General features: G+C 44.4%; 1 protein-coding gene across 5 annotated transcripts in view; it reads right to left on the bottom strand.

Annotated features, from left to right (window-relative positions):
* Positions 1–25,255, bottom strand: part of evi5b (ecotropic viral integration site 5b) — a 57,518-nt gene that overhangs the window by 18,063 nt on the left and 14,200 nt on the right. For 4 of the 5 annotated variants that reach the window (XM_080832790.1, XM_080832794.1, XM_080832791.1 and 1 more), the window contains exons 2-13: positions 23,181–23,437; positions 14,604–14,793; positions 9,491–9,715; positions 7,493–7,567; positions 5,483–5,608; positions 4,862–5,005; positions 4,279–4,368; positions 3,903–4,000; positions 3,454–3,514; positions 3,004–3,057; positions 1,239–1,271; positions 433–579 (exon numbers count right to left, since the gene is read on the bottom strand). In XM_080832790.1, coding sequence (XP_080688916.1) covers positions 433–579; positions 1,239–1,271; positions 3,004–3,057; positions 3,454–3,514; positions 3,903–4,000; positions 4,279–4,368; positions 4,862–5,005; positions 5,483–5,608; positions 7,493–7,567; positions 9,491–9,715; positions 14,604–14,793; positions 23,181–23,356 — 1,419 coding nt within the window. In that variant the 5' untranslated portion in view covers positions 23,357–23,437. The remainder of the gene's footprint in view (positions 1–432; positions 580–1,238; positions 1,272–3,003; positions 3,058–3,453; positions 3,515–3,902; positions 4,001–4,278; positions 4,369–4,861; positions 5,006–5,482; positions 5,609–7,492; positions 7,568–9,490; positions 9,716–14,603; positions 14,794–23,180; positions 23,438–25,255) is intronic. The other variant, XM_080832793.1, reaches the window with a different exon arrangement.

Below are 25,255 nucleotides of genomic sequence, written 5' to 3'. Positions count from 1 at the left end.
TGCTGAGCAACATGCACCCCCCCTCCTCAGAAGCAGGTTTGAATGTATTTACAAACATGTCCAATGTGAAATGGCTACATTCATAAAATAAAAACATTACACACGTGAAACTTCATAAATCCCCTGCCTGAAGCAGAGAGAAAGGAACTTTCAACTGCAGTTTGCAAGCCGCATTTGAATCGAAAAACTCTGACTAAAATGCAACTCATCCTCTTAGACATTAACCACAAAACTCTGCAGAAAGAGCAACAAGAGCAGAAGCCCACACAACAATACTCTCAAAAAGTGACAAGAGCATCATGGAGGAACAACGGCAAATCACTTTCACCAGTGACTTCCCATTTTGCACTTGACTCATAAAGAACCGTCATTTCGAGTTGAGCTCTCCGTGAGTCTTCTAGATGGGCGCTGTGACACTGCGGAGGTGCTTACCCCTTGGTGCTGCTGCTGGAGCAATCGGATGGTGTTGTGGGCCTGCTCCAGCTGAGCACAGGCCTCCTCGCTGTGCTGTTTGACCGTAGCCAGCTCCCGCTTGACCAGGTAGTTCTCCTCCGCCTCCTGGGCTCGAGTCACCTGCCCCTTTTAGGCCACGGGAAGGAAGGAGGGGGGGATGGATGAAGGGGGATGGGCAACCAAGGTGTGGGAGAGGAAAGTCATCAAGTGTGTGTGTGTAGGTTTGTTGATGGGTGCATGTATGTTTGTGAAAAAGGGAGTCGGGCGAGTGATGGAGAGATGAGGAACGGACGGATGGCCGAGGGAGAAAACAAACATGTAAAAATAAATCATAATAATAAATAATAAAAAAAACAAGCAGAACTTGGGAGTTTAAGTGTGAAATGGCCATTCTTCTCTTGCTTGCTTTTAAGCCTTTTCTTGCCTCCCGGCAGTAAAAAGGGGTCTTTGGCTGTTGCCGATTTGGATCGGGTTAGATTTCATGCGTCCAAAATTTTGGGCATGCAGTTATTAGGCTTGGCATGGTGAGCCGGTGGTTTGGTGCATAAAACAGTTGGCCCTCAACTCCCGAGTGTGTGGAGCCACAGGGCAACACTCCTAATGAGTTGTACAACAGCAAGCCAGGGTCCTCTGTGATTTCTCTTTTACGGGGTGATTGACTGTGGGCATGCAGATTTGAGGCAAGCAACAGAACACAGATAATACCAGGGGAAAAAAAGATAGGGGAAGGTTAGATGAGAAGAGGTTGAGAGAGTGAAGTGAGAAAGAAAAAAAGAGATTTATACCTGGATCAATCTATCTGCCAAGGAAGCGCTTTCCTAAAAAAAAACAGAGGAAGAAGAAATACACAAGACGTTGCACAAAAGAGAGAGAGAGAAAGCATAGAGACACTTCTTTAAATAGGAAAAGATAAAAACAAAGACAACATACAACATATTTAAATTTATATGACAGAAAAAACTGCAGTACGTTCCTTTATCTACCCCTCTTCTCTTTGCCTTTTGATTATAGAGTCGAACCAAATTCAAACACAATTCTCAAAAAAGAAAAAACGGATATTTCAAACTGTCCAGCGGAAGAGGGTTAGATAAGGGAACCGGTCCTGAAGACAGTGACTGTGCATGTGTATGTGAAAGAGGGTGCAGCAGTGACTTGGCGGAAAAAAGAGCAAAAAAAATGTGTGAAAAAGCGTGCTTGTGAGAAGTTGCAAAGCACAGGAAAATAGAAACAGAGGAATGAGATACAAAGAGCAGGGGCAGGGGTGAAAGGTCACCGATTAGAATTAAGGGTTACAGAGAAGTACGAAATGCCTCCAGAGGCAGAGGTTTCTGGTGCCGTGCTTGTTGTTCATGTATCGAGGGTTACATACTCCAGTGTCCGTGGTTATCGATTGCCTTTGCTCAGATAGCTTCCCCATGCAGTTTGGTTAGAGCACGAGCCATTAAGACATCAGGATGATTTACAGAATGAAATAGTGTTGGTGTTAGGGAGGGGGGTTGGTAGGGGGGGCCAGGAGGCTGACGTCCCCGGTCCCTGGCTGGAGCCGAAGCATCATGAGAGGATGAGAGGATGGCACAGGAGTAAAAGCTGGTGTGTCATACCAGGGAGCGCCCGTTCCTTTGGGTAACGGAAGCGGTGGTGGTGAGAACGGCCATGCACGCACAAGCAAACAGGACAGCTTGACAGCATGCAGCGCAGTGATCATATGATTACAGCACAACTTCCTCCTGCTGGAGAGGCCTGCCATTAGTCCAAGCTCAACAGATTAACCCAGCTTTCAAAAGCCAGCTAGTTAGCAGTCTCACCATTTGAAGAAAACTTACACTCAGACCTTGATTAAGTAGTTACACTTTAGATGCTGAATGAGCTACTGCTCAGGAACCAGGAATTTGAGTTGGTTCTCAGCACTTTAGCCCTGCAGTCAGACTCGTCTTCCATAAGTCGTCAGAGCCACAGTTAACTAGTGAGCATGTGTCTGTGAACATACCCCAGCGGGGATGAACAACACTAAACAATCAGGATCTGATGAAACCCACAGGAGCACTCTACAGCTGCCTGTCAAACTGCACATCCAAGTCATCTGAGCCCAAACACAGAAAGCTCAAGCACTTTCAGCGCTTCATCAAATAAAAAATGTGTCTGAAACACCTTTTTTATTCTCCATCCCACACGGTCATTCACACACACAGACACACACACACAATTGAAGAATGAACAGCTTAGTACCCATGGCATATGCAGGTTTTATACATTCAGAGCCTGTGAACAGTGAGCCAGGTGTGAGTGTGATAAACAGGTGATGTCCGGGCAAGCGTTGACGTCGGTTAGGATGAAGACGACGTAAATGAGGTATAGTGTGCTGCCATGCAGTGGATGGATGGACCCTGATTTTGAATTGACCCCCAAACATGATAGAAAAGAAAACTCAAGTGTTCCAGGAACATAATGGATCCAACAGAGGTGGATTTAAAAGACTGACCAATTTGTCCAAGTGAACTGAAGCATGGCTCTGTCTTTTGCTCTGTCTTTTACTCCCTTTTCCTTCCTCACCTTCTCCAGTGTGTCAATCCTCTGCTTCAGGAGCCGGTTCTCTGTTCGCAATCTCTGTGGTGGAGGAAGGGAAAAACACCCATACATTAAGGGGATCCGTTACACAAATACACACAGGGGGAACACACAAAACACAAACACACACAGAAAAGATTTCCATACCATGGACATCAGATTAAAGCAGGTTCAGAGGGGACAAATTGAGGCAAACTATCGGTCACCTATGCACCATGCGTATGGCTCTAACAGGAACATGCTGTTTTTTCATATTTAGTCATACAAATGATGAGGAAGTCATTGTTCTGGGAACATCTACTAGTGATTCTACTCACTGTACTGCGAATAAACACCCAAATTGTACGTGTTTTAAGAAAAATTACTTGGTTTTGTAATATGAGTATGGTTTCTAGTAGCTTCATTTTGAAACTTCACTTTCTTGCTCAGACTAACCTTGATCTCCACCTGCTCCTCCATCTCCTTGGTTTTGATGGTAGTGTACTCCTTCTCCAGTCTGCAGTCACAACACATGGCATATGAGCTCACAGAAGACAAGCAAAGCAACATGAACCACTGCTCATCAAGTCAAGCGATGGGAGGCAACATTAGCGACACACACATCCTGTACTTGCCTGTAATGGGACACTTTGACTGATAAAACACACAAACACAATGCAGCTATTTGTTTATCGTAAGTGTGTCTACACAATGGATGAGTACAACAGTACTGCGAGTGGACATGGCCATTTACTCCCGTTTGTTTTCCTTTTCTTCTCCTTGCCTCTCCTAAACCACTCTTAACTTCAGCTTTAATTAAAGCCCGGTGTGAGCCAAGGCAGGCTGCTAGATGACAGAGAAGCGTGCCAAGAGAGAAAGAGCTGGAGAGAGATGGAGAAACTCACTTCTTCATTTTCTTGGCGTTATATTTGACTTGGTAAGCAGCATGGATGACTTTGTCAGGGCCGCTTTCTAGCTGAGCGGGAATGACCTTCTGAAAGTGCTGCAAAACATGGACGTATACACAAACACGTTAAGAAATGAATTAAGGACATGTCTAGCTGGAAAGACTTATTTTGTTGATGTCATACAAGTAATAATGACCATGTGCAATGCGCCTATTTGGGGATCTCAAATTTAAAGCACATTGTACAACAAAACAAGAAAAAAAAAGAATAATAGTAACTCATTGTTGGTAACAGTGCAAAACCAAAAAATAAAAGTTCAACTTCAGGGCAGCACACACATTAAAAACAAATGGAACAAATCTGCTGCCAGTACCTGTAACATTCCCTCCATATCCAGCTGGATGAGCTCAACCTGGTTCATCTGCAGGATAGCCAGACCCACACGGAACACAATCTCCAGACCCTGCAGACACAGACACACGTCAAAGGCCTGGCACAGACACAGGTCAAAGGCCTGGCACAGGACCAAATCTGCCGCTGTAGCATCAACTCTCCAGCAGAGGGCAGAAGTCTCTCACATCACATTTCAGCCAAACAGCTGAGGTGCCGGAAGAGTTGATGACAGACAAATACCAGTCCTAAGAGTTTGCAAATAGCATGCGGATTGAGGATGCTGGTGGTAGCAAATAGATTTTATGTGATTATTAGGCACACAGCGTAGGAGTATATCAAATGTATCTGTGGAGGCTGTATATATACACATGAGTGTGTGAGCATCTGTGTATCAGGGAACACAGATAACATAGATAAGACAACATGGATAATTTGTGGATATTAGACAAGGAACACTTGTTTAGATATATTTCCATTACGCTGGCACCAAAAGCTAGTTGCAGAGACTATTTGTGCAAACGAGCATTGTGTGTATGTGTGGGTGTATTGCATGTCAATCGCACCTCACACATGAAGATGTCGAATATCCTGGTTGCGACGGGCAGGGGGTAGGAGGTGAGGAAGATGGTGAGGAACCAGGAGGAGGCGTACATGGAGGTGTGGAAGCTCTGAGCCTGGAAGTGCAGATGGAGCTCCGGGAGATGCTCCTGAGGGGGCCACAGACCACAGAAGTGAGACAGAGAAGAAGGGGGGGGGGCAAAGAAACAGAGATGAAGAGAGAGACAAATGGAAAGAGAGGGATTGAGATTAAGAGAAAGAAAAAGAAAGGACAAATGTATACAGAGGGAGAAAAAGGAGAGAAGAAAGGAGGGGTAGTGGGTGGAGGGGACAGGAAAAGGAGTAAGACAGAGAATACAGGATTCAAGTGAATTGAAAACAGACAAATTGCAGCGGGGAAGAGGAAGGAGATACACATTTCTGCTTCATTGCTTACTGAGTGTGTGTTTGCATACAGTAGAGGCGTATGAGATATTCTTGGGCATAATTTGCATGGCATCTCTGTTTCACTTAAACAAGCTGTTTCAGAGGCACAGTGCCAAACAGGATCTCTGCAGCGCTGCGTTTATTAACAGTGTTCACACGGAGAGTAACATGAGAAGGGAACGCCTCCAGGAAGCTCTTACCTGGATCATGCACTCAAACTGGTACATGCAGAGACCCAGCTCTGCCATGCTGGGTTTGAAGAGCTCCCTCAGCCTGTAGTCCTGCATCAGCTTCACAAACACACAAAAGGCCTCCTCCTCTGGCATCTGTGCACACACACACACGCACACAGGAAAAACCCAGATGTCCGTACACACACACACACACACACACACACACACACACACACACACACACACACACACACACACACACACACACACACACACACACACACACACACACACACCCTTTAGCAGAGTACATGCAAACATATAACAGCATAAACCACCACACCCTGTGTAAAAATGGCACAATAAAACGAATGGCAAAAAACACTGGCCATCTCTCATTGTCTGTCTGAAATAAAAATATGTGCACTCTCAGTCAAAATCTGTGTCACAGAAAGTAGCTATCACTTTAACTAATAATAACCACCACAACTGCATCAGACTGGCTGAATGACACACTCAAACACTCTCACACAATTCCCTTCCCTCAGTCACACAGTAAAAGCTCTCAGAATCTCCACAAACACAATAAACTCAGCCTTAGTAACAAAAGCCCATCTGAACAATATGACGTCAAAGCTACATCAACTGTTTTCTCCCTCTGCCAGCGCCACCAACTGCCCTCCCAGACACACACACACACACACACACACACACACACACACACACACACACACACACACACACACACACACACACACACGCACGCACACACACACACACACAGACACCAAAACCATAGATGCTTAAATTAAAGTCAATAGCACTCTAACACTGTAAAAAACTAAACAAATAAAAAGGGCTCAATACTCTCTCACTTGTCTGCCCAGGATTGCCTGCCTGTGCACATTTCAGTATTTGCCTTCGAATTACTGTTTGATCAGCTGTCAGAGGGTAATTGTTTATTTGTTTGTTTGCTTGCTTGTGTTTTAGTGTTTGTGTTCTGGGAGGTATTCCAGAAAACAGGTTTTGATAAAATGCTGAGTTTGTTCACCCAGATGAGAGCAACTCAGGGTGGTCCATTCCAGAAAGAGAAGTAACTCAAACTCTGGGTCGGTTACCATGTGAACCTAACCTGCCCGCTGGCAGGGGCTCTTTAACATTTCTTTCTTTAATTTCCTCCCTACAGCTGAGCAGCTATTGAATATGGGGTGCCCTTTCCTCGATATTGTAGCCACATTCATTTATTTGCATTTATTAGCATAGCCTTATACGTAGGGATAGGATTTCGAGACCCCAAGAAGATGTGCAATATTAACATTATAAGTACCTAGTTGAACGTTACCATTTTGGAAATTAAAATATTTTTTTTTCTTCAATAATAAAACACTTTTTAACCTGTAGCCTTTTAAAAGAAAGTTTGGTTAAATGTTACATGAATAGACCACATTCAAACTCATGCAGAAAATTTAAATTGTGCTGTTAGGGTTTGGAGACATTTGTAAGTCACTGGCCAGAAAAATGTAAGTATTAAATTAAAACCCTTAACGGCACAAACAATGATTTTTACGGCACAAGCGGACAGCAATACTTTAATTTATTTCTTGAAGACATGGGGAACCAGCTTCACAGAGGTCTGCAGCTGTGTTGCTTTTTTCCCCACTAGGAAATGTGCTCATATGCCAGCACATATCATATAGCACGTATCAGAACTTCTAACACCAATGGGGTGAAACAGTACGACCTGGCTTACTCGCTGGTTGCCAGGGTGACTCGTAGTATTGGAGCTCCATTGATGATGGCTTTTTATAGCTGTTGAGGACACGCTTAACTCACAGTAAATAACTCAGATCAGCTGTTCTGGAACCGTTTCCATCTTTGGGTTCATCAACTCTCGGTTCAGGGTTAGAGGTTGTTAAACCTGCTTTCCGGAATACCCCCCTGATGTATGTGTCTTGTCTATGTGTGTTTACAGGAGAGTATGTATGTGAGTGTGTGTCTACATGAGAGTGTGTATGTGAGTGTGAGTAACTGCATTACCTGCATGAGTAGCAGACCCACGATGAAAGCGCTGCCTTGGCAGTAGCCCACCTCTCGGTCCACCAGAGAGTACGCCTGCAGACAGGAAGTGACCGAATGAGTGAGTGAGTGGCCAGCCATGAATCATTCAGCGCAAAGCGAGAGGATCATGCACTCACACACACACACACACACATTCTTCCATAAGCATGCAAAAACACACAAAAACTGCATTGTTGGGGAATAATTCAGGTCGAGGTGTAACCGCAGTCAACATTATTCCAATGGGCCTTAGAAACCCTCAGAGAGGCACACAACAACCTCTTCTTTCTCCGCTGCTCCTCCCTAGCTCTGGGCTGGTGGTGGGAGGTGGGAGGAGTGAGAAGATACTGCTCAGTGGTTCCCTGAAGTACTTTTTAAATTTCCTTTTGTGGCACCGAAATACAGCACGAGCGCTTGAGTTGCGGTTATAGAATGGCAGAGGGCAAATGTACACCGACATGAAAGCACACAAGGCTTTAAAAATTGGGGAAGCTGACAACCAAAGGTAGATGACTCGTACCCAAAAGACAACAAGTGGCACTGTGGTATTTTCTTTCTTCACACGTTCCAAAAAAGCAACCGTCCTTGAACCTGCGGCTCTCACCCAGAGAAAGCTGTGAACCCTGCGCTGCGGCTTTTTCTTTCTCAAAGTCTAGAGTTGTGCCTGCAATCTAAAATCAAACTAAACCACAGCGGGTGTTTGGGTGAGGGGGAGTCAAGAAAACACTTTCATTGCAAACAACACAGAACACCTTTTTTTGCAAGTCATAGCGAGTGGGCGTGTATGGTGTTATGAGACTTCAGATGAATTTCCTGACTCACGTACAGATGTCAAGCGATTCACAAATGTAAACACGGTTACATTTATTTACAGACCAATGAACATGCAGTGACAAACCGCTCATCGTTTGTGAACACCCCTGCATTTATTTGTGGATTTTTGACACTTTCCTGACACGGCTTGATCTGTAAATGCTCTACTTCTAGGGGGTAGTAGTCTACATAACTTTGACACTGCGCAGATGTAACACAATTTGGTCACATTCAGGCATACCCTTTACGTTCATGTGATTGCTTGAAATTGTAAGAGACATCTGATAGGCTGCATAGAATGTCCTTTTGAAGAAAAAAAAATGCATTTGTGAATAAAGCCGTGTCAGGAAAGTTTAAAATAAATGCAGGGATGTTCACAAATGGTGAGTGGTTTGTAAATGCACATTCGTTAGTCTGTGAATAAATGTAACAGCTAAATGGGTTGACATTTATATGTAAAACAGGAAATGCATGTGTGAATCATGTGTCATTTGTTTGTGAGTTCTGAAACTTTTCTAACTCCATAGACACAAACATTTGAGTGAAGCAAACCCACAATCATATCTCACAGCACTAAATAATCTGGTAGAACCAACAGGGTCAAAACTGCAGAACCTAAACCAGGCATATTATCCAGCCCTGATGATTTAAACACCTCTTAGGCAGCAAGGGCTAAATCCCTTGTTTGCACAAAAGCCCTGCTAATACCCTTTTGATTTCAGATTCTGTGAGATGCCTTGCCTTTTGTTTGGTGCGCTAAAAACAAGAGAAATCGGTCTGGTCAAATGCTGTAATAGGTTGTTGGTTATTAAGTACTCTCGGTTTTGATGAAGACCGAAAGTGTTTTGATAGACACTTTTCTGCCATCTCATTCTAATCCACTTCTAACTGCTTTGTTTTTCTCATTTGCTTCCCCCTAGGGTATTACAACTTCCATTTCATGTAGGCCTAACCCCTGCTTCTGGGTGATCTAGCCTCCTGAGCAGGTGTCACACACCCCTCAACCCATTAAATGTGCTTGACAGTTACCTAGTGCTTTCAGCCTTCAACAGCTGGATAGCGGTGTTCAGAGTTTGTGAACTACCTTGGGGCCGGGGGACAGGATTTAGCCCCCCTCAGTGTGAACCTCTGTCACACCCAATGCACCCTCTTAGCCCGTCTCACCTTCATGACGTTGAACAGCACCTCCTGGCCCAGACTGTCCTTCTCCTTAAAGAACTGGTGCTCGGGGTAGGTGCGGGCAATGTCGCGGCGGATCAGCTTCTCGCAGGGCGACGACATCTTCAGCAGCTCCGAGTACTGGTCCTTGATGGGCATGTTCTGGGCACTGCACAGCAGCTGCCATACGATGGCCCGGAAGTGGTGAGGGATGCCCTGTCGCACCAGCTCCTGCAAAACAACACAGACACAGGCACCGACACACAGACTTAGTCCAGATACACTGTAAGTTTGTCAGAAATGTACAAACAAGATTGCATAGTAGGCAGCTGGTTGTATTTCCACAATAAGAACATGGAAGAGACACCATGTAATGTGGAATCCAATTTTCCAAACAAAGACAAAAATGTTGCAGCACGGTATGTGTAAATCTTAAACTGTGTGCCGGCACAAACACTTTTCATAGGTAAGTAGGGGTGTTGAGACACCTTTAAATTAATTAATCATGGCAAACTAAAATTTAAAATGCAACATCAATATAGCGTCTCCATTTGAACTAATTGACATTGTGAATATGAGCATAGATGTCAAATCTACTGCGTAATGTAAACACCCAAACTCATCATAAGCAGATTGAGAGTCCTGGGCTGACCTGCCTACATGAACACCACACACATTCAGGCAACCAGTCTGTCATCCTCTCAGCTGAATATCACTGTGGGGATTCAAGTCTGTCTGACTGCGGTGTTTTTACAGTGGGGCACCTTGGGAATGATAATGTAATTTTTACACCGCTGGAGTCTAATCTCAGCAGAGATGTCTTCCACGGAGCCAAATGTTTTCCTTTGTGGTGTATGTCTGTCGTGACTGCATTAAGCCCTTTCCTGAGCCCAGATCAAGAGCGGCTGAGAGAGAGAAAGAGTGTGTGTGGGAACAGGGGGGGATGTAAGGAAGGAGAAGAGACAGAGAGAGAGAGTTAGAAAGAGGGAGAATAAGAAACAAGCACGCTGGACCCACATCACAAAACAAGATGCATTGGGGGTAAAAGAGATGGAAGAATTAAAATTAAGAAGGCATGAAGACAGTGTGATATGGATAGTGAGCTCGCAGAGGGGAGCCTGAGTGAGAGTCAGTGCAAGAGTGAGGGTGTAATCCTTCCTCTCTGTGGAGCTTTGTGTATCTGGACATATGCTCTTTCGCCGGGGCTGAGCAGAGGTACTCTCACCTCTGAGTTCTGAGGGTCAGTAGATCCGAGAAACAGAGCTCACCGCTAGAAAAACAGCCTTTTTCTTATGTGATCATAGCTCCTCTCAAAGCTCTTTCTAACTCTAACTCTCTCTTTCACACACGCACGCAGTGGTAGGCCCTGGATCAGTTGGCATCATTCTGAAGCACGTCAATGGAGATGATTGCTAACGGGGCCCAAAGAAGCCCTGGAGGGTAGGCTCATCTCGCACACTCTGAAGACGGAGAGAAAGATTCGAGTGCTGACGCGACAGAAACACTTTGCAGTCAGTGCACTTTCCCCCCATCTGCCTCAAGTCAGGGGAGACAAGAGTTTAACAACTTGCCGTATATGTTCTTGTGTGCTCAGCAAGAACAATGTAGCAAAACAGTCACTCCTCCCTATTCTTCTGGTATTGCTGACAGTCTTCATCTAGCTGATGTGATTTAGTCACAGAGACACACAGAGCCTACACTGACCATGATTTTTACAAAGAATATAATGTGTGATGCACTCAGACACAGCTGGTTAACCAGTACACAAGAGGCATGTGCTCTTACTTCAAGACGTTGACCGGGGGTAACCTGCTGCTAAGAAATCATAACAATGAAGATCGCTGTCCACAGACCAAGTCAGCATTTTATAAGATCATAAGATCAACATAACAACCAATTCTCCACCTAAGAGCCATCAAATGAATACAAAACAATCTAGTGTTTCCCACACATATAGGGCCACATGTATTAATGGTGTGTACGCACTTAAATCATCCTGAGCACTTTTCTACGCTTAACGTATTTATGAAAAGATACTTGCCAGGAAAACATGCATACCTCTGCACATGGTCAATTAATTTATTCATCCTTTTTCACATTAAGCAGATTAGTCAGGTCTGTGTTCAAAGTTAAATTCGCACTAACATGGCAGCTGATTGCAAAAAATTTAATAATTAAATATATACACGCTAATATGACCAGTTTAAGGTGTGTCTCGACCCATAACAAGACAAAAGAACGTTAAGTGGGTTTGAGTGATTTTAAGGCTGATTTTACTCGCTTTCAGATTTGTGAAGAGAATGGGTGTACGATGTGTGTATGTTTTGTTTGATAACGGACGAAAAACCTCTGTACACAAATGGTGGGATTGTATGTACAGTGCCCTCCACAAATATTGGCACCCCTAGTGAATATGAGCTAAACAGGCTATAAAAAAATATGTCTTTGCTTTTAATCCTCTTGGTTTTTCACTCAAAATATTCACAAAAATCTTACCTTTTCATTGAAGTAAAAGTATTGAATTAAAAAAAAAACTGTTGACATTAAATAAATATTTTTCCCCAAAACATGTGTGCCACAATTATTGGCACCTCTAGAAAAATCTTTAATTAAAATCTAGCTGAAGTATATTTCCAGTCATATTTTACATTTTTAAGTTCACCTGTTTGATAAGGAACTCTTATGAGGTCAACCATGACTTCCAGTTCCACTGGCGTACAAATATGAGGTGACACAGGCCAAATTCCATTAGTCATTCATCACTATGGGAAAGACCCAAATAACACAGTGACGATGTGCGACGAAAAGTTGTTGAGCTGCACAAATCAAGAAATGGACACAAGAAAATCTCTAAACAGTTGAAAATACCCATTTCCACTATCATGGAAATAACTAAGACGTTTAAAGCGACAGGAGATGTTAAGAATCAACAACAAACTAAAGCGCCTACAGTTTGCCAAATGTAAGTCAGACTTTCAATGGGACCGAGTTATATAGTCAGATGAGACCAAAATAAAGCTTTTTGGCAACAAACATCAAAGGTGGGTTTGGCTTAGACAGAAAGATAGCCAAATAGAAAAGCACCCCATACCCAATGTGAAGTATGGTGGCGGATCTTTGATGTTGTGGGGCTGTTTTTCTTCCAAAGGCCCTGGACATCTTGTTAGGATACATGGTATCATGGACTCTATCAAATACCAGCAGATATTAAATGAAAACCTAACAGCCCCCTCCAGTAAGCCTGAAAATAGGCCGTGGTTGGACCTTCCAGCAGGACAATGATCCTAGGCACACCTCAAAAAATACACAAAAATGGTTCACCGACCACAGAATAAAGGTTTTGCCATGGCCATCACAGTCCCCTGACCTAAACCCCATAGAAATTCTGTGGGATGAGCTGAAGCCAAGTCTACAAACGTTGACCTCAGATTCTGAAGGATCTGAAGAGATACTGCATGTAATAATGGTCTCAGATCCCGTGCCATGTGTTCACTAACCTCATCACGCATTATAGGAGAAGACTCAGAGCTATTATCTTGGCAAATGGAGGCTGCACAAAAAATTACATTAAGGGGTGCCAATAATTGTGGCATACATGTTTTGGGGGAAAATATTTATTTAATGTCAGTGTTTTTTTTTCTATAAATAATTATACTTTTGTGTATATTTCGAGTGAAAGACTGAGAGGATAAACAGCAAAGACATATTTTTTTATAGCCTGTTTAGCTCATATTCACTAGGGGTGCCAATATTTGTGGAGGGCACTGTATATATGGCTCCACAGAAAGTTGTACAACTTGCTACATTTGACCCATAAACTTTACCTAGTGGGCAGCCCATGTACCTGTTTGTTCTGCTATCGAGAGAAGGCTCTACTGACAATCGCTCATGCAGAGAAAGACAGGGAGAGAGAGAAAGAGAGAGAGGCGTTCTCTGGTAAGATGTGGACAAGGTGGATATTTTACAGGTACAGACCAGATAACACTTTTTTAGTGTAATCATTCTCTGACTTTGGTAGTAGCTTTAAATTCTATAAAAGAAATCGGCAACTTTGCTGTGTTGTTAGCTACAAGACTCAAGAGTGTATTCAGCACACGTAACTTGACTATTGTGCAAAATGTAGCAAAATTGTCCTGATTAAATTCAAGAAAGATTATAATTTGTTTTATCTTTGGGCTATGGCAGTTAGAAAGATACAGACTAACTTTAGCTAGTTAGGTAAGGCCCTTTCCGCAAGCTACATCCACAAGAGACCTGTTGCAAACACTGCAATCCAGTCCTTCAATCCAGACCAGTCCTTTATTTTTAAGAATTAAATATTAAACTCATGATGGTACAATACAGTAGAAATCTGCAGTGAGGTGTAGCAATGTATACCATGGAAGCTAGTTCTTCATTTGATGTTGTTTGTGTATACATAAAATAACATTACAATACAAACAAAGAAACTGAAATCCTTGCTAATCCTTGTGTGTCATATTGTGGCTACCATTATCTGGAGCAGCTCAATTCTAGAATGTGTGATGAAACATAGCAGACTCTTCAGCTCAACAAGACACTCCCTCCAGACTGCAAGCTCCTAAATCTTCAGTCCTGGCATCAGCGAGGCTTGCGTAGTATCAAAGCTACGGCTTCAGACACTTACAGTGCCACAGCTAAATATAAACACACTCTCACTAGCAGTTCAAGGACAGCGATGAGGGGGTCGGTGAGGGTAACAGCTGCTGTGCTATCTTTGCCATAAGTTTCTCTTCAATGACAAAAAACACGGGAGCGTTTCCCGGGTTTCACCGGATGCCCACGAGTAAGGCTTCCCAGACAGGGATTAAGCCCTGAGAGAGTCTGGTTGGATTTCAGTGGTGGCTGGCTTTTCAAAATGCAATTAAGCCTACGTTCTTCTACCTCTACAGATACTTACAGTCCCTTTTTAATCCAGTCATTATGAATCCAATGCGATTTAACAAGTCAACCCTCTCAAGAGTCAGTATACTGTTATAGTTCTATATGCTCACCCCAAACTTTATGGTGAAGTTGAGCACCTCATTGCTTTGTGCTCATGTATTTCTTTACAATGTAACCATTTTGGCTAGCCAGCTCTTCCCACTGGTGCAGCGCTTACTTTCAGCTGTTTCTCCTTTTTCTTGCGAACCTCCTCCCAGTCGTTGACGATGCGTCCCCACAGGATCCATGAGTCCTCCTCCAGATGGGACAGGTTCGACGAGGCCGAGGAACTGGACACCAGCGAGGAGCCGCTGTTCCTCCGTGAGCCATTCACAGAGCGCAGGGACTTGGTGTCCGTCTCCAGCAACCTGTCAGAGGACACCAATAAACATCCTCATTCAGATTAATTCAATCAAATCAGACGACATACAATTGTGTTGTTTTAAGACCAATACAATCAATCTAAACCATTTTTTTTTATTCACTTTAACTTAATGCCAATCCTGTTCATTCATTTAAATTCAACTGAACTCTCAACAGCCATGTTTAATTTCATTACTCTCTTAAATACAACAAACTGTTGTTGTCAAACAGCGACATGGAAACAAAGAGATACAAAGAGGATCATGGTATGAGAACAACTTCCAGAAACAGAGCTGTAGATCTGTGACCACTGTCCTGGATTAGAGCATGAGAGTCATGAACATGCTCAGCAGTAGTAAACTCATGCTAGTAAAAACTAAGCTTATCAGAGTTTCCATCCATGCGTTCAAACAAACAATATGAGCTATGCTTCAAAACAGAGCAAACCATACGCACGCACACACGCACGCACTCACACAAATGTGTTCCTCAACATAAGGGTTTTTCCACCAACTAAAATGCCAACTCATTGTGCTGGATAGGCCTCAGCGGCCCTGGCTCTCCATCAGCAGGGCTGCAGCTGACCAGAGCACAGAGGGCTGAGCAGGACAGGGCAGAGGGCGCCTGAGCTCTGCAGAATAAGACAGCTTCCTTCCCAACAAACAACCCCCCATAATGTCATTGCTGGCATTTACTTGGCAGCGTTCACGCTCCACAACCCCCTCTGCACCTCCCTCTCCCCAACCCCTCCAACCCATGTTGAAACAGGCTCCTGGATTAATTTGATGCGGATCCAAAGCACACATGGCGAGCCAGGGCAGCGCCAACCTCCAGTGCCAACCTCCAGCAAAGGTGATAACACTGGAAGACTGGGGCTTTTAAAGCTAATGGCAGCTGGTGAGGAGTGACAGCGTCTTAATTGCTCTACCTCCACGTCCCTGTCTCCCTGGGCTACAATGGATGGATGAATTTGTGGGTGTAGAGGACGGCATAGGGAAATGATGTGTGGAAACTCGCCACAGTGTGGAGAGAAAGCCTAATCCCTCAGAGATGGCAGATAGTAGATGATGGCAGATGCACCCAGTTTCAGACAGGAAAATACTTGAAAATAGTTAGGAGACAAACAGAGCTTGAGTGCATTTCTACATTCAAATATCATTGAAGTACCATCATTATTAAATCAGCCACACATCTAGAGTAGCATATGGGAATGCAGTTTCTGGAATATATGTCCATGGATCTGTTTTTGATCATTTAAGGACATTTAAATGAGCTGGTGAGTCATTATTTTGCAGAAAACTTGGTTTACAACACGGGTTTAAAATAACCTAGAGCTGAGTGGATCCCCATTCCTTTGGAAGCAAGTCAAGGGAAATGCCTGGCAACCGCTGATCTCTCCAGGGACATACCCTCTCTTTCTACTCACACGAGAATGACTACTTTTCTAGGTCTGGGTTTAAATAGGCTTTTTAACATCATTCAAATTCCTGCTCTACACCTCATCGAGTTTGTCTGGCTGCAGACTTTAAAAAGACCAAATGCTGAATTTGTTAACCCTCAAATGAAATACTGTCTATCTCAGGGCTTCTGGCTCTCTAGGTACAGGAACATGGGCGCAGGGCAGGCAAAGAGACTTCTGACAGCCTTAAACCAGATGATGCCTGTTGTGCTTAATGTGAACACAGAATAACAATTAAAAACTCATACAGACACTTCTAAAGCTCTAAGTTATTTTGTGGTAGAAATAAAAGTCTTCATTTGCAAAAAAAAAAAAAATACTCTTTACTTGAAAGTGCTTGTCAGATGTTGAGGGTTAGGATACTGAGATGTCTTCACTGAGAGGGTAAGTCAGTCTAAACTGAACTTGGGTCAGTGCTGTGACTGGGCTTCATTGCTCGGGTAAGTCTCTCAGAGATCAGGCAGCTGGGACACAAAGGGCCATGGAAACTCTATCTCGGAAAAAACAGAGCCGTGGCCTCTCAGAGGAGCTGGGAGGGGGAAGAGTGTGTGTGTAGGGTGACATCATCGAGGGTGATCCCTGATTGGGTGGGGTTATGGCTGAATTTGGGTCAGGATGGTGGAGGAGGAGGAGAAAGAGGAGGAGAAGGAGGAGGAGAAAGGGGGAGACGGGGCGAAGGCTGAGAGTGTAATGCATGTGGGAACAAGGAGGAAAGTAAAAGAAGGGAAAAGCAGTGGGGGGAGGGAGATGGGACGAATAGAGTGGAGCAGTTATGGGACAGCTCTGGTGTGCCGGTGGTTAGAGGATGGAATGAAAGCTTCACAAAACACTGCAAGGAAAACTTTTTACAAATTCAAAAAAAAAGCCTGTCTGGCAGACAAGTAACATTTACTGGAACATTTTCACCCAGAACAAAAATGGCTAGCCCATGGGACTACATAAGGAAAGATGAACAGTCTGTAGTATCAGTGTTTCATTCCATCCACAATCATATGTTAAAAACTAGCTGAGGCATAAACCAGCCAAGGCTCTGAGGCATTATGGATTTCCTGCCTGTCCGATATTGACCTGCGTTCCTCTACTCAGGCTCATGTTTGCTTTGCTCCAGTGACACACTCACCTTGGCCCAGAGAGCGCAGATGGTGAACACACATGGAGCTCAGGAGCTGCCGTCATGGCTTAACAGGCAACAGAAATGGAGACTAGTTTCCCTAAACTAAAGAAATGACAGTTGACATGTCCTGTACAGCTATTTGTCACCTTCAAAACCAAACAAACCAAATTCTCAATATTCCTTCTAGCTTGCCTATAAAATCACTTGATCATCTTGTTAAATTCTTTTACAACACAAAAGGTAACACTCAGGCAAACAAGTATTCTTTAAAGAAGCTAAGCGGTTGGATGTGGTGTAAATGAGATAATGTTCTACTGCATCAGGACAAATGGAAAGTACAAAAGTTAGAACAGAGTGGCGTATGGCTGCATTTCACTAACCCTAACCTTTGTACTTCATAAGAGCAACGTGAATATTCCCCATGGGAACTCTGATCAGTTTTAATCTACAGGAAAGCTGAGGAGAGGAGGTAATTCACCACCTCATAAACTTGAACCAATAGAGTGACAGGATCCAAAGTTACATTGTACACAACTCCTACAGCTACTGAAAGGTCCAGAATTGGAATGTGCGTACAACATCAGCGCATTTCAGACACACTTATAACAGAAGACAACCTCAAAATGATCACTGCACTGGGTGAAACTGGGTTTTTTTTTCGGGAGTTGAGATCAAAATAAAATATCTTTCCAATACACACACACGCACACACACACACACTCGCACACGCACACACATACAAAACACACGCATATACACAACCTGCTTTCACTCTCAGCTGTCCTCTCCTCTGTCAATTATTTACCCATGGTTAAACAAAAAGCAACGTGTCACCTCACCAGCTCAAAAATCCTACCTCGTCACATATGGTAATTTATCAGTAATTAGCCCCACAAAAAACAACAACAATCCTCTGGCTTAGACATTTACATTGCCAACCGCACACATTAGGCCTACAGCTAACACATTTGCAGCAAAACCTCGGCTTCAGAGAAACAACTTCACTTCGTCAAGACATAATAAACACAATGAGTGTTGAGATCTAGTATATGTGTGTACGTATGTGAAGGCCTTGCTGAGATGTCACAGGAAGTGTGTGTGTTTGTGTGTGTCTTAAAGGGCTTACCAAGAGAAGCTCATGGCGGAGTGCTGCTCATGTCTGTATACCAGTGACCAGTGTGTGGAGCATCCAGATAACACCACAGGCTAACTGCCTGCCTGCCTGCCAGCCCCAACTGTGAGGAGAGAGGCACCCTGGCTTTCTGCCACGTACAGACAGCCCCTTTCTCTCTCTCTCTCTCTTTCTCTCACTCACTCACTCACTCAGTCAGTGTCTCACTCAGTCAGTCTCTCTATCTCTTTGCCACAGAAAAGCCCTTATCTGCTGAGTGCAAAGGCCAACAACCAATACACATATTGGGCTAAATCAGTATGTTTCAGATGTGTGTAAGAGAATGTGTTCATAGTTGTTTCACTACATAAAACAAATCAAATCATAATGCTGAAGAAATACAATGTGAATCACCAGAGTCAGAAAAAGAGTTTGTGGGGCGCTAACAATGTGCAGAGTTGAGCTGTGGCTATCTGTGAGGAACACGGGAAACTCATGGACCCTGACACAGTTTCAATGAAGCAATGCACAGTTTCGCTTGCCTATCTGCAGTCTGGAACTGCTCTGTCGCTAGGCTGCTAGGAGCTGAGCAGCTACCAACACAACTACTACTTTTGCTGCTGCTGCTGTTGCGACTCCAGCTCTGCCCTACTTTCATCCACACTCGAGTCAGCACAGAGAAATTTGCGTGGGTGAGCGACTGGAGGGGAGAAAAATGAAAATGAGAAACAGAGCGGAGATTCAGAGGAGCTGCAAATTCAAAGTTCCCTTTTCTCCACCTGATGAGAAGGCTGCCTGTAAACTGCAGCAGGGAGAGCTTGGCAACAACAGCCTCAGGTCCACAGAGTTAACTCACTGTGTGGTGTTTTAGATTAGAGTATCAAGTGAATACGTAAACAAATGAAGATGGAACAATTAACTTCATGTACTACAGCACAGCGGAAGGGAAACTCTTTGAAGTAACTGCATTTAAGTCTCACCAGAGTCATTATCCAGACCAATCAGAGGGCAAGCAATCTCCACCACTGCTTCCTAAACTCTGTATGCACTAACTTAGTATTGACAAGGGATGAAACACTGCTTAATAAATTATTTGGCTAAGAGGACTTTTTTCGACATAGCTTATAGTCGCCTGTTTTACACCGTATGAGTGTATGAATGCCATTAACAGAGGCACACTTCTATCAAGGAAACTCCTGCCTTTCACGTGCTCTATGCTACACGATGGAAGGGGGTAATACTACATTGTTGGAAAAGTGTACTTCCTGAGCTCTTTTGTGAGGTTGTGTTCCCATCGGTCTGCGGCCCACAGAAAACGAGAGAGAGAAAGGCCATGAGTTTTCGCTTCCTCGCCTCCTTGTTCCTGGTCGCTTAGCAGCAGCGGCAGTGACTAATTCAGGGGCTCTGTGGCTGTGGTGTAGTGGGGAAAACAGCCAACAACAGTGAGTAATCAGTGAGAGAGGAGAGGAGAGAGGAGAGTGAGAAAGGGATAGGGGGTCTGTGCTGGCCTCCTCTGATGGAGGAGCTGGTCTCCTTTTTGGGCCCAGAAGAACTAGATGGAACCAGGACACAGTCACTTTACACAGATGCCAGGTGGATGGAAAAGCTGACCGAGAACTGGCAGTGGTGTGGAGGTTTTGTCGTCCTCACAGAGCCAAAATGGAGTCTGTATGATGACTGGTTCCGTAAAACTTGATTCCTTCTAAGCCAACTAAAGGCGTTGATGAAGAGGATGTCCTTTGGCAATTCATTGGAATGGTTACCATGCCATCTGTCTTACAAAAACTATGTGTTCTCTGTCAAGCATTTCCAACTTAAGCAGCAGTCTTTCAAGTGTGGCTGCACAAGAAGCAACCAATGGAGGCGCCCCAGCTGGGCAAAACCCCTCCCACCTGGAACTGTGGACAGACTCAATGAAACGATCACAACTTCTCAAAGGCAAACAGACAGCATCTGAGGCCAGCTTTAGTTTGTTGTGAAAGGGCTTTTGACACGAATGGGAAGGCTCTCTTTCTATTTGACTGATAGGTGGGGTTTATGAGGGAGACAGATGAAGCTTTATTGTCAGTCACTGGGGGCGGGGGGTAGATACATGTGCCGGGGTGAAAAGGGCCCAGCTGTGCTCCTGTCAGTATTGGCGGAGGCCGGGGTCAAAGGTTAAAGTGAGCAGTGTGCCTGCAGGCCCTGTTAACATGTCTGGGTGCTGTGGAGGTCAGGGAAGCTCTCAGGATGAGAGAAGGGCTGAGGAAGAGTGAGGGTGAGACAGAGAAAGAGAGGGAGAAGTAAAGGTGTTATTGTGTTCAGTGTATGCATTTTCAGTTTTTCAACAGAATGCCCCTCATCTAGTGAAAATGCTGAGTGCACACATAAAAAAACAAACAGATAACAAACAAACACACACCCTACATACAGAAACAGCCAAAACACACAAGTTATGCTCCTCTTCAGCATCCACCTGTAAAAACTAGTGAGCAGTCTCTCTCTTGCTCATGTCATCGAGGTGGAGAAGGGGAATTCATGCTCTAAAACCAGTGGTTGTGTGGAGGTATCTGGTACAGTTTTATTGCAAATAAGATTTCTTTAGACATACCACTTCTCTGAAAAAGAACAAATTTGGTTATTCCGAATGGGGGATAGGTGGCATAATAGCCTATAAGTTGAGAATGCTCACTCTGATGGTCATCATATTTGGAGAGAGAAAGACCAGATGGCTGTACTACATTCCCAAACAGTCAGAAATATGAACACTTACACACCAGAGAGGGCCATCATGATGCTCATCTAGCCCTGGAACTGGACCAATGTGGTGACATCATTCCTTCACAAACTGAATAAAACCTGTTTCTTCTTTTGTTCTTAAGGTTTGGGTGATCTCTTTCTCTCTCCCTCTCCCTCCTCTGTAAAAAAAAGGCATGTGAACTGCACTGAACTGCCTAAATTCCATAGCTCTGCCCCCCCTCCTCTCCCTGCAGTTCCTTTCCCCTTCCACCATCAATCCCATTCACTGCAGCTCATCTGAAAGACAAAGCCTCCACATTCCCCCAGGATGCCATTAACAACTGCAGGCAGGTCCCTGTAGTTCACAGCCGAATGCAGAGACGGAGAGGGAGAGGCAGGGACACTGAGGGTAAAAGATAGAGTTTGTGTGTGTGTGTGTGTGTGTGTGTGTGTGTGTGTGTGTCTGCTAGCGTGTGTTTATGTGCATATGTGAGAGAGCAAGTGAGAGAGACACGGGGGGGTAATTGCCCCCCTGGTGTGTTGGCTCCGGCAGAAGTCCCACAGTCTGTCATGTTAAGAGTCTCACACTCACCCCACACATCCAAAACTAGCTTCAGTGATCCATGCCACTGCTCACACCTCCATGTTTCCTATCCTCACACACACACATACATACACACACACACACACACACACACACACACAAACACACACTCCTTAAATATTGCAAAGCTCTCACACACTCACACACATATCCTGCTGCAGATCCCATACCCGTTTCCATGTCAACACATGGTGGGACTGCAGGTTAAACAGGGAATGGAACAAAATGGGGACAGTGAAAGCACAGGAGGGTGCATATGTTACAAAGCTTCTTTGTGTGTGCGTGTATGTATAAGGACTCCCTCTCTCTCTCTTTTCTCTCACACTCTCCATCTGTCACTTCAGACACTCATGAAAGCACTGCAGACACTGTGCTCCTCTCAGAGCCAGTGATAACGCCACACAGCAGCACTTCTAGGGTCTGTCCTGTCAGCCCTCTTAACATAGTGCTGTAAAAAGCTACAGCACGGTGCTAACACAGACACGTGTAATCTACTGACAGATAACTACTGCCAAATATACACGTATGGTGACCCTCTGCCAATCACAAACTATTGTGGAACAGCCAACTGTCCTCTGCTGTCTTAGATGATAAAGCATCAATTTTGCAAATCTCAAGATGACCATGATAATGAAGCCCCACCAAGCCAGGAAAAGATATTTCTCGTTCAATATGGTTGGCTATCTGCTACCATGTTAATGCTCTTAGATGGCTTTACTGCCACTCCAACCTACCCAGCCAGCTTCCAAGGAATGAAATGTTTTGCAATATTGGTGATAACCACAATGAAATCACCTTGGTTTCAGAGTTCCTCTCTTGACAACCCGTGCTGATGTAGGACTTTTGTTTGAAAATAATGGATGCTTTCAGTTCATCTTCACATTTATATTCTGCTTGAGCAGCATGGCACTGCTGGCGTAAGAAGGAACGGAAGCTGGCTACCTCTAATGACACCCAGAGGGGAGTGCTTGGAAGAGCAGCAGAAGTGGCAGCAGCAGCGGTGGCAGCAGCAAATCCAATCCTCGAGAGCTGCCTTGTGAGCCTGTGTCAGCTCTTCTCCCTCCGCTGACTGCCAATTACAGACTGAAAACCCAGGTGACGGCACCCTCAGGCTAGCACAGGCTTGTAATTAAGTCCGTTCCCAGACGAGACCCCAGACACATTGAGCCTCCACAGGAGTGGGTGGCTAACCCTGTGCGTGTGTGTGAGTGTGAGTGTGTGTGTGAGGATTGTGCATGTTACATTTTATCACTAATATGTGAGTGTGTTCATGTCTCTATGTATGTGATAGTTTGTGTGTTCTACAACATGTTTGAAAGTGAGTGTTTTGTATGCTTAAGCCTACGTTGGCCATTGTATCCATGTTTTTTTCTGTGTGTTTCTCACCTGTTCTGCTCCTCGAGCTTGGCTAGCAGCTCCAGCTCGTCAGGAGTGAGGGGCGTAGAAGCGGGTGTCAGGGCCGGCGATGACAGCGGCGTGGATGAGGAGGAGGACCCGAGGGGCGGGGCTGTGGTGGCTGAGGGGGCGGGCAGAGACGAGGGCGTGGCCACCTGGCTAGCCATCTGACTGACCGTGTGAGACACTGAGTTCCGCACCCATGAGAGAGTAGAACTCAGCTTTCCTGCAACCTTGTCTGTCGCCACCTGTAGAGAGTAAAAAGGATGAATGAATGGGGTGTGAAGAGATGAAGATGAGAAAGCACTGAAGGGAAAGATTTAGGCCTGTTTCACACAGCTGCGATGCGGTACTGGTGCATTTGGGTTACGCGGAAACTCCCATGACTCCACGACGGCTTGGGCCGTGCCTGAGAGGCGCGTCTTACGCAGGCAGTGTGCATGCTCTAACCTGTTAACCCAGGGCCCTGAAATGAATACCAACAGGTGACACAGCTGCAACGCAATACAGTCAGTGTCAAACAGGCCTTACATAACTATGAATGTTTTTGAGGAGGTGTACTTTCACTAGAGGTGGGAACAGGAATTACTAGGTAAAAGAGACAAAGCACAAAGGGGAACAGTAGGAGACAGAGAAACAGTCCCTTCTACAGGGGAGAGAAATCACTGCAAAGAAACAAATTAAAACTTGAACTCGTTCTATAAAAAAGCTTATTATGGGTTACAGTTTCTAATCAAAGCCTCAGAAACGTAAATCCTATTTCAATCCAATATCAACATCTTCTTTTTTTAATGAATATTCTCAACCACAAATCAAATCCTGACACAGCAGTCAGTAGGGCACTACACCTGTAAACTCCCCCTCATGTTGATCCCATGACAGTCACATATCAGAGCTACCTGACAGGGCAAAAGCTCAAACATTGACACCAACACGGCCTACAACACACAGCTACCACTCGCTACAACACAACCCACATCTCTACATTCACATGCAGTGCTTACAGTGAGTTTCTCAAGCTGTTTGTCAGCACACCCAAAAGTCCCGAGGTGAGAGTGCAGAAGAGAAGACGAATGACGTTAGATTTCACACTAATCGTGGTCGAGACTGATTTACATGAGCCTTGAGCGAAGTGGGGCTGCCCAGGTTCCACTTCCCTTCAGAGGTATTGGCGTTCCTGTGGTGTGATACAGCCCCCACACCATTTAATCACTACTTTAGAACGCAAATGTGAAGAGTTGTAAACAATATGTTGTATTCACATAAACTCAGACCATTGTCAATATAGAGTGAGTAGACACTAAATATATGCTGAGAAGCTCCAGGACATAATTTCCTGATTGATAAGAGTTGCTGCCCAACAGAAATAAAGGAGTATGTATGGATAGAGAGAGGATTAAGAAAATACTTTTTAAAGTCAGGAACGGCTGAGCTTGCAGATATAACAGCAAATGAAATGGCGTTTTGGGAAGATTGCTATAGCGTTTTAGAGAAGTCCATCCTAAAAGATCAGCTGACAGGACAGGATCCTTACATTTTGAAGAACAAGCAGTTTATCTCTGGTTGAGTGACTGTGTGTGATATGTACTAAGCCAGATAATTTGGCGGTGATGCAAAAGGGTCTCAAAAGACCAACTTCAAAAGATACAGACTTCCGACACATCTGCTGAAAGCTGAACGCTAAACAGCTTCATTGCATGACTTAAAACACAGACAACTTCAGTACACTCAAGACTGATAGTTATTGAAAGTGTAGCTTTGCTTGTGGCTGCACAAATGACTTTGAAGCAAGCCTTTCAGCCCCCACAACACACACATCTCCAGGTGGAATCGATGTAGTTTATTTTTAAGGCATTTGGTAATTTAAATAATGTGCCTGAACACTAGCCTCACTGTTGGATGACACAGAACAATCAGCTGTGTGGGCGGACACCGAGCTGCAGACACAAAGATGGAAGTTGTTCCACAGATTAGCTCTGTTCTTATATGCTAAACATGCTTCTCCTCCCAGTCAACCTACAGGGCTTTACATGCAGAGAACAAAGCTTCCAATGTCTAGGTCAGAA

This window comes from Sprattus sprattus (assembly GCF_963457725.1).
Source record: "Sprattus sprattus genome assembly, chromosome: 2".
Classification (NCBI taxonomy): domain Eukaryota; kingdom Metazoa; phylum Chordata; class Actinopteri; order Clupeiformes; family Clupeidae; genus Sprattus; species Sprattus sprattus.
Note: the sequence above shows the minus strand (reverse complement) of the source record. Positions and strands in the feature narration are given on the sequence as shown.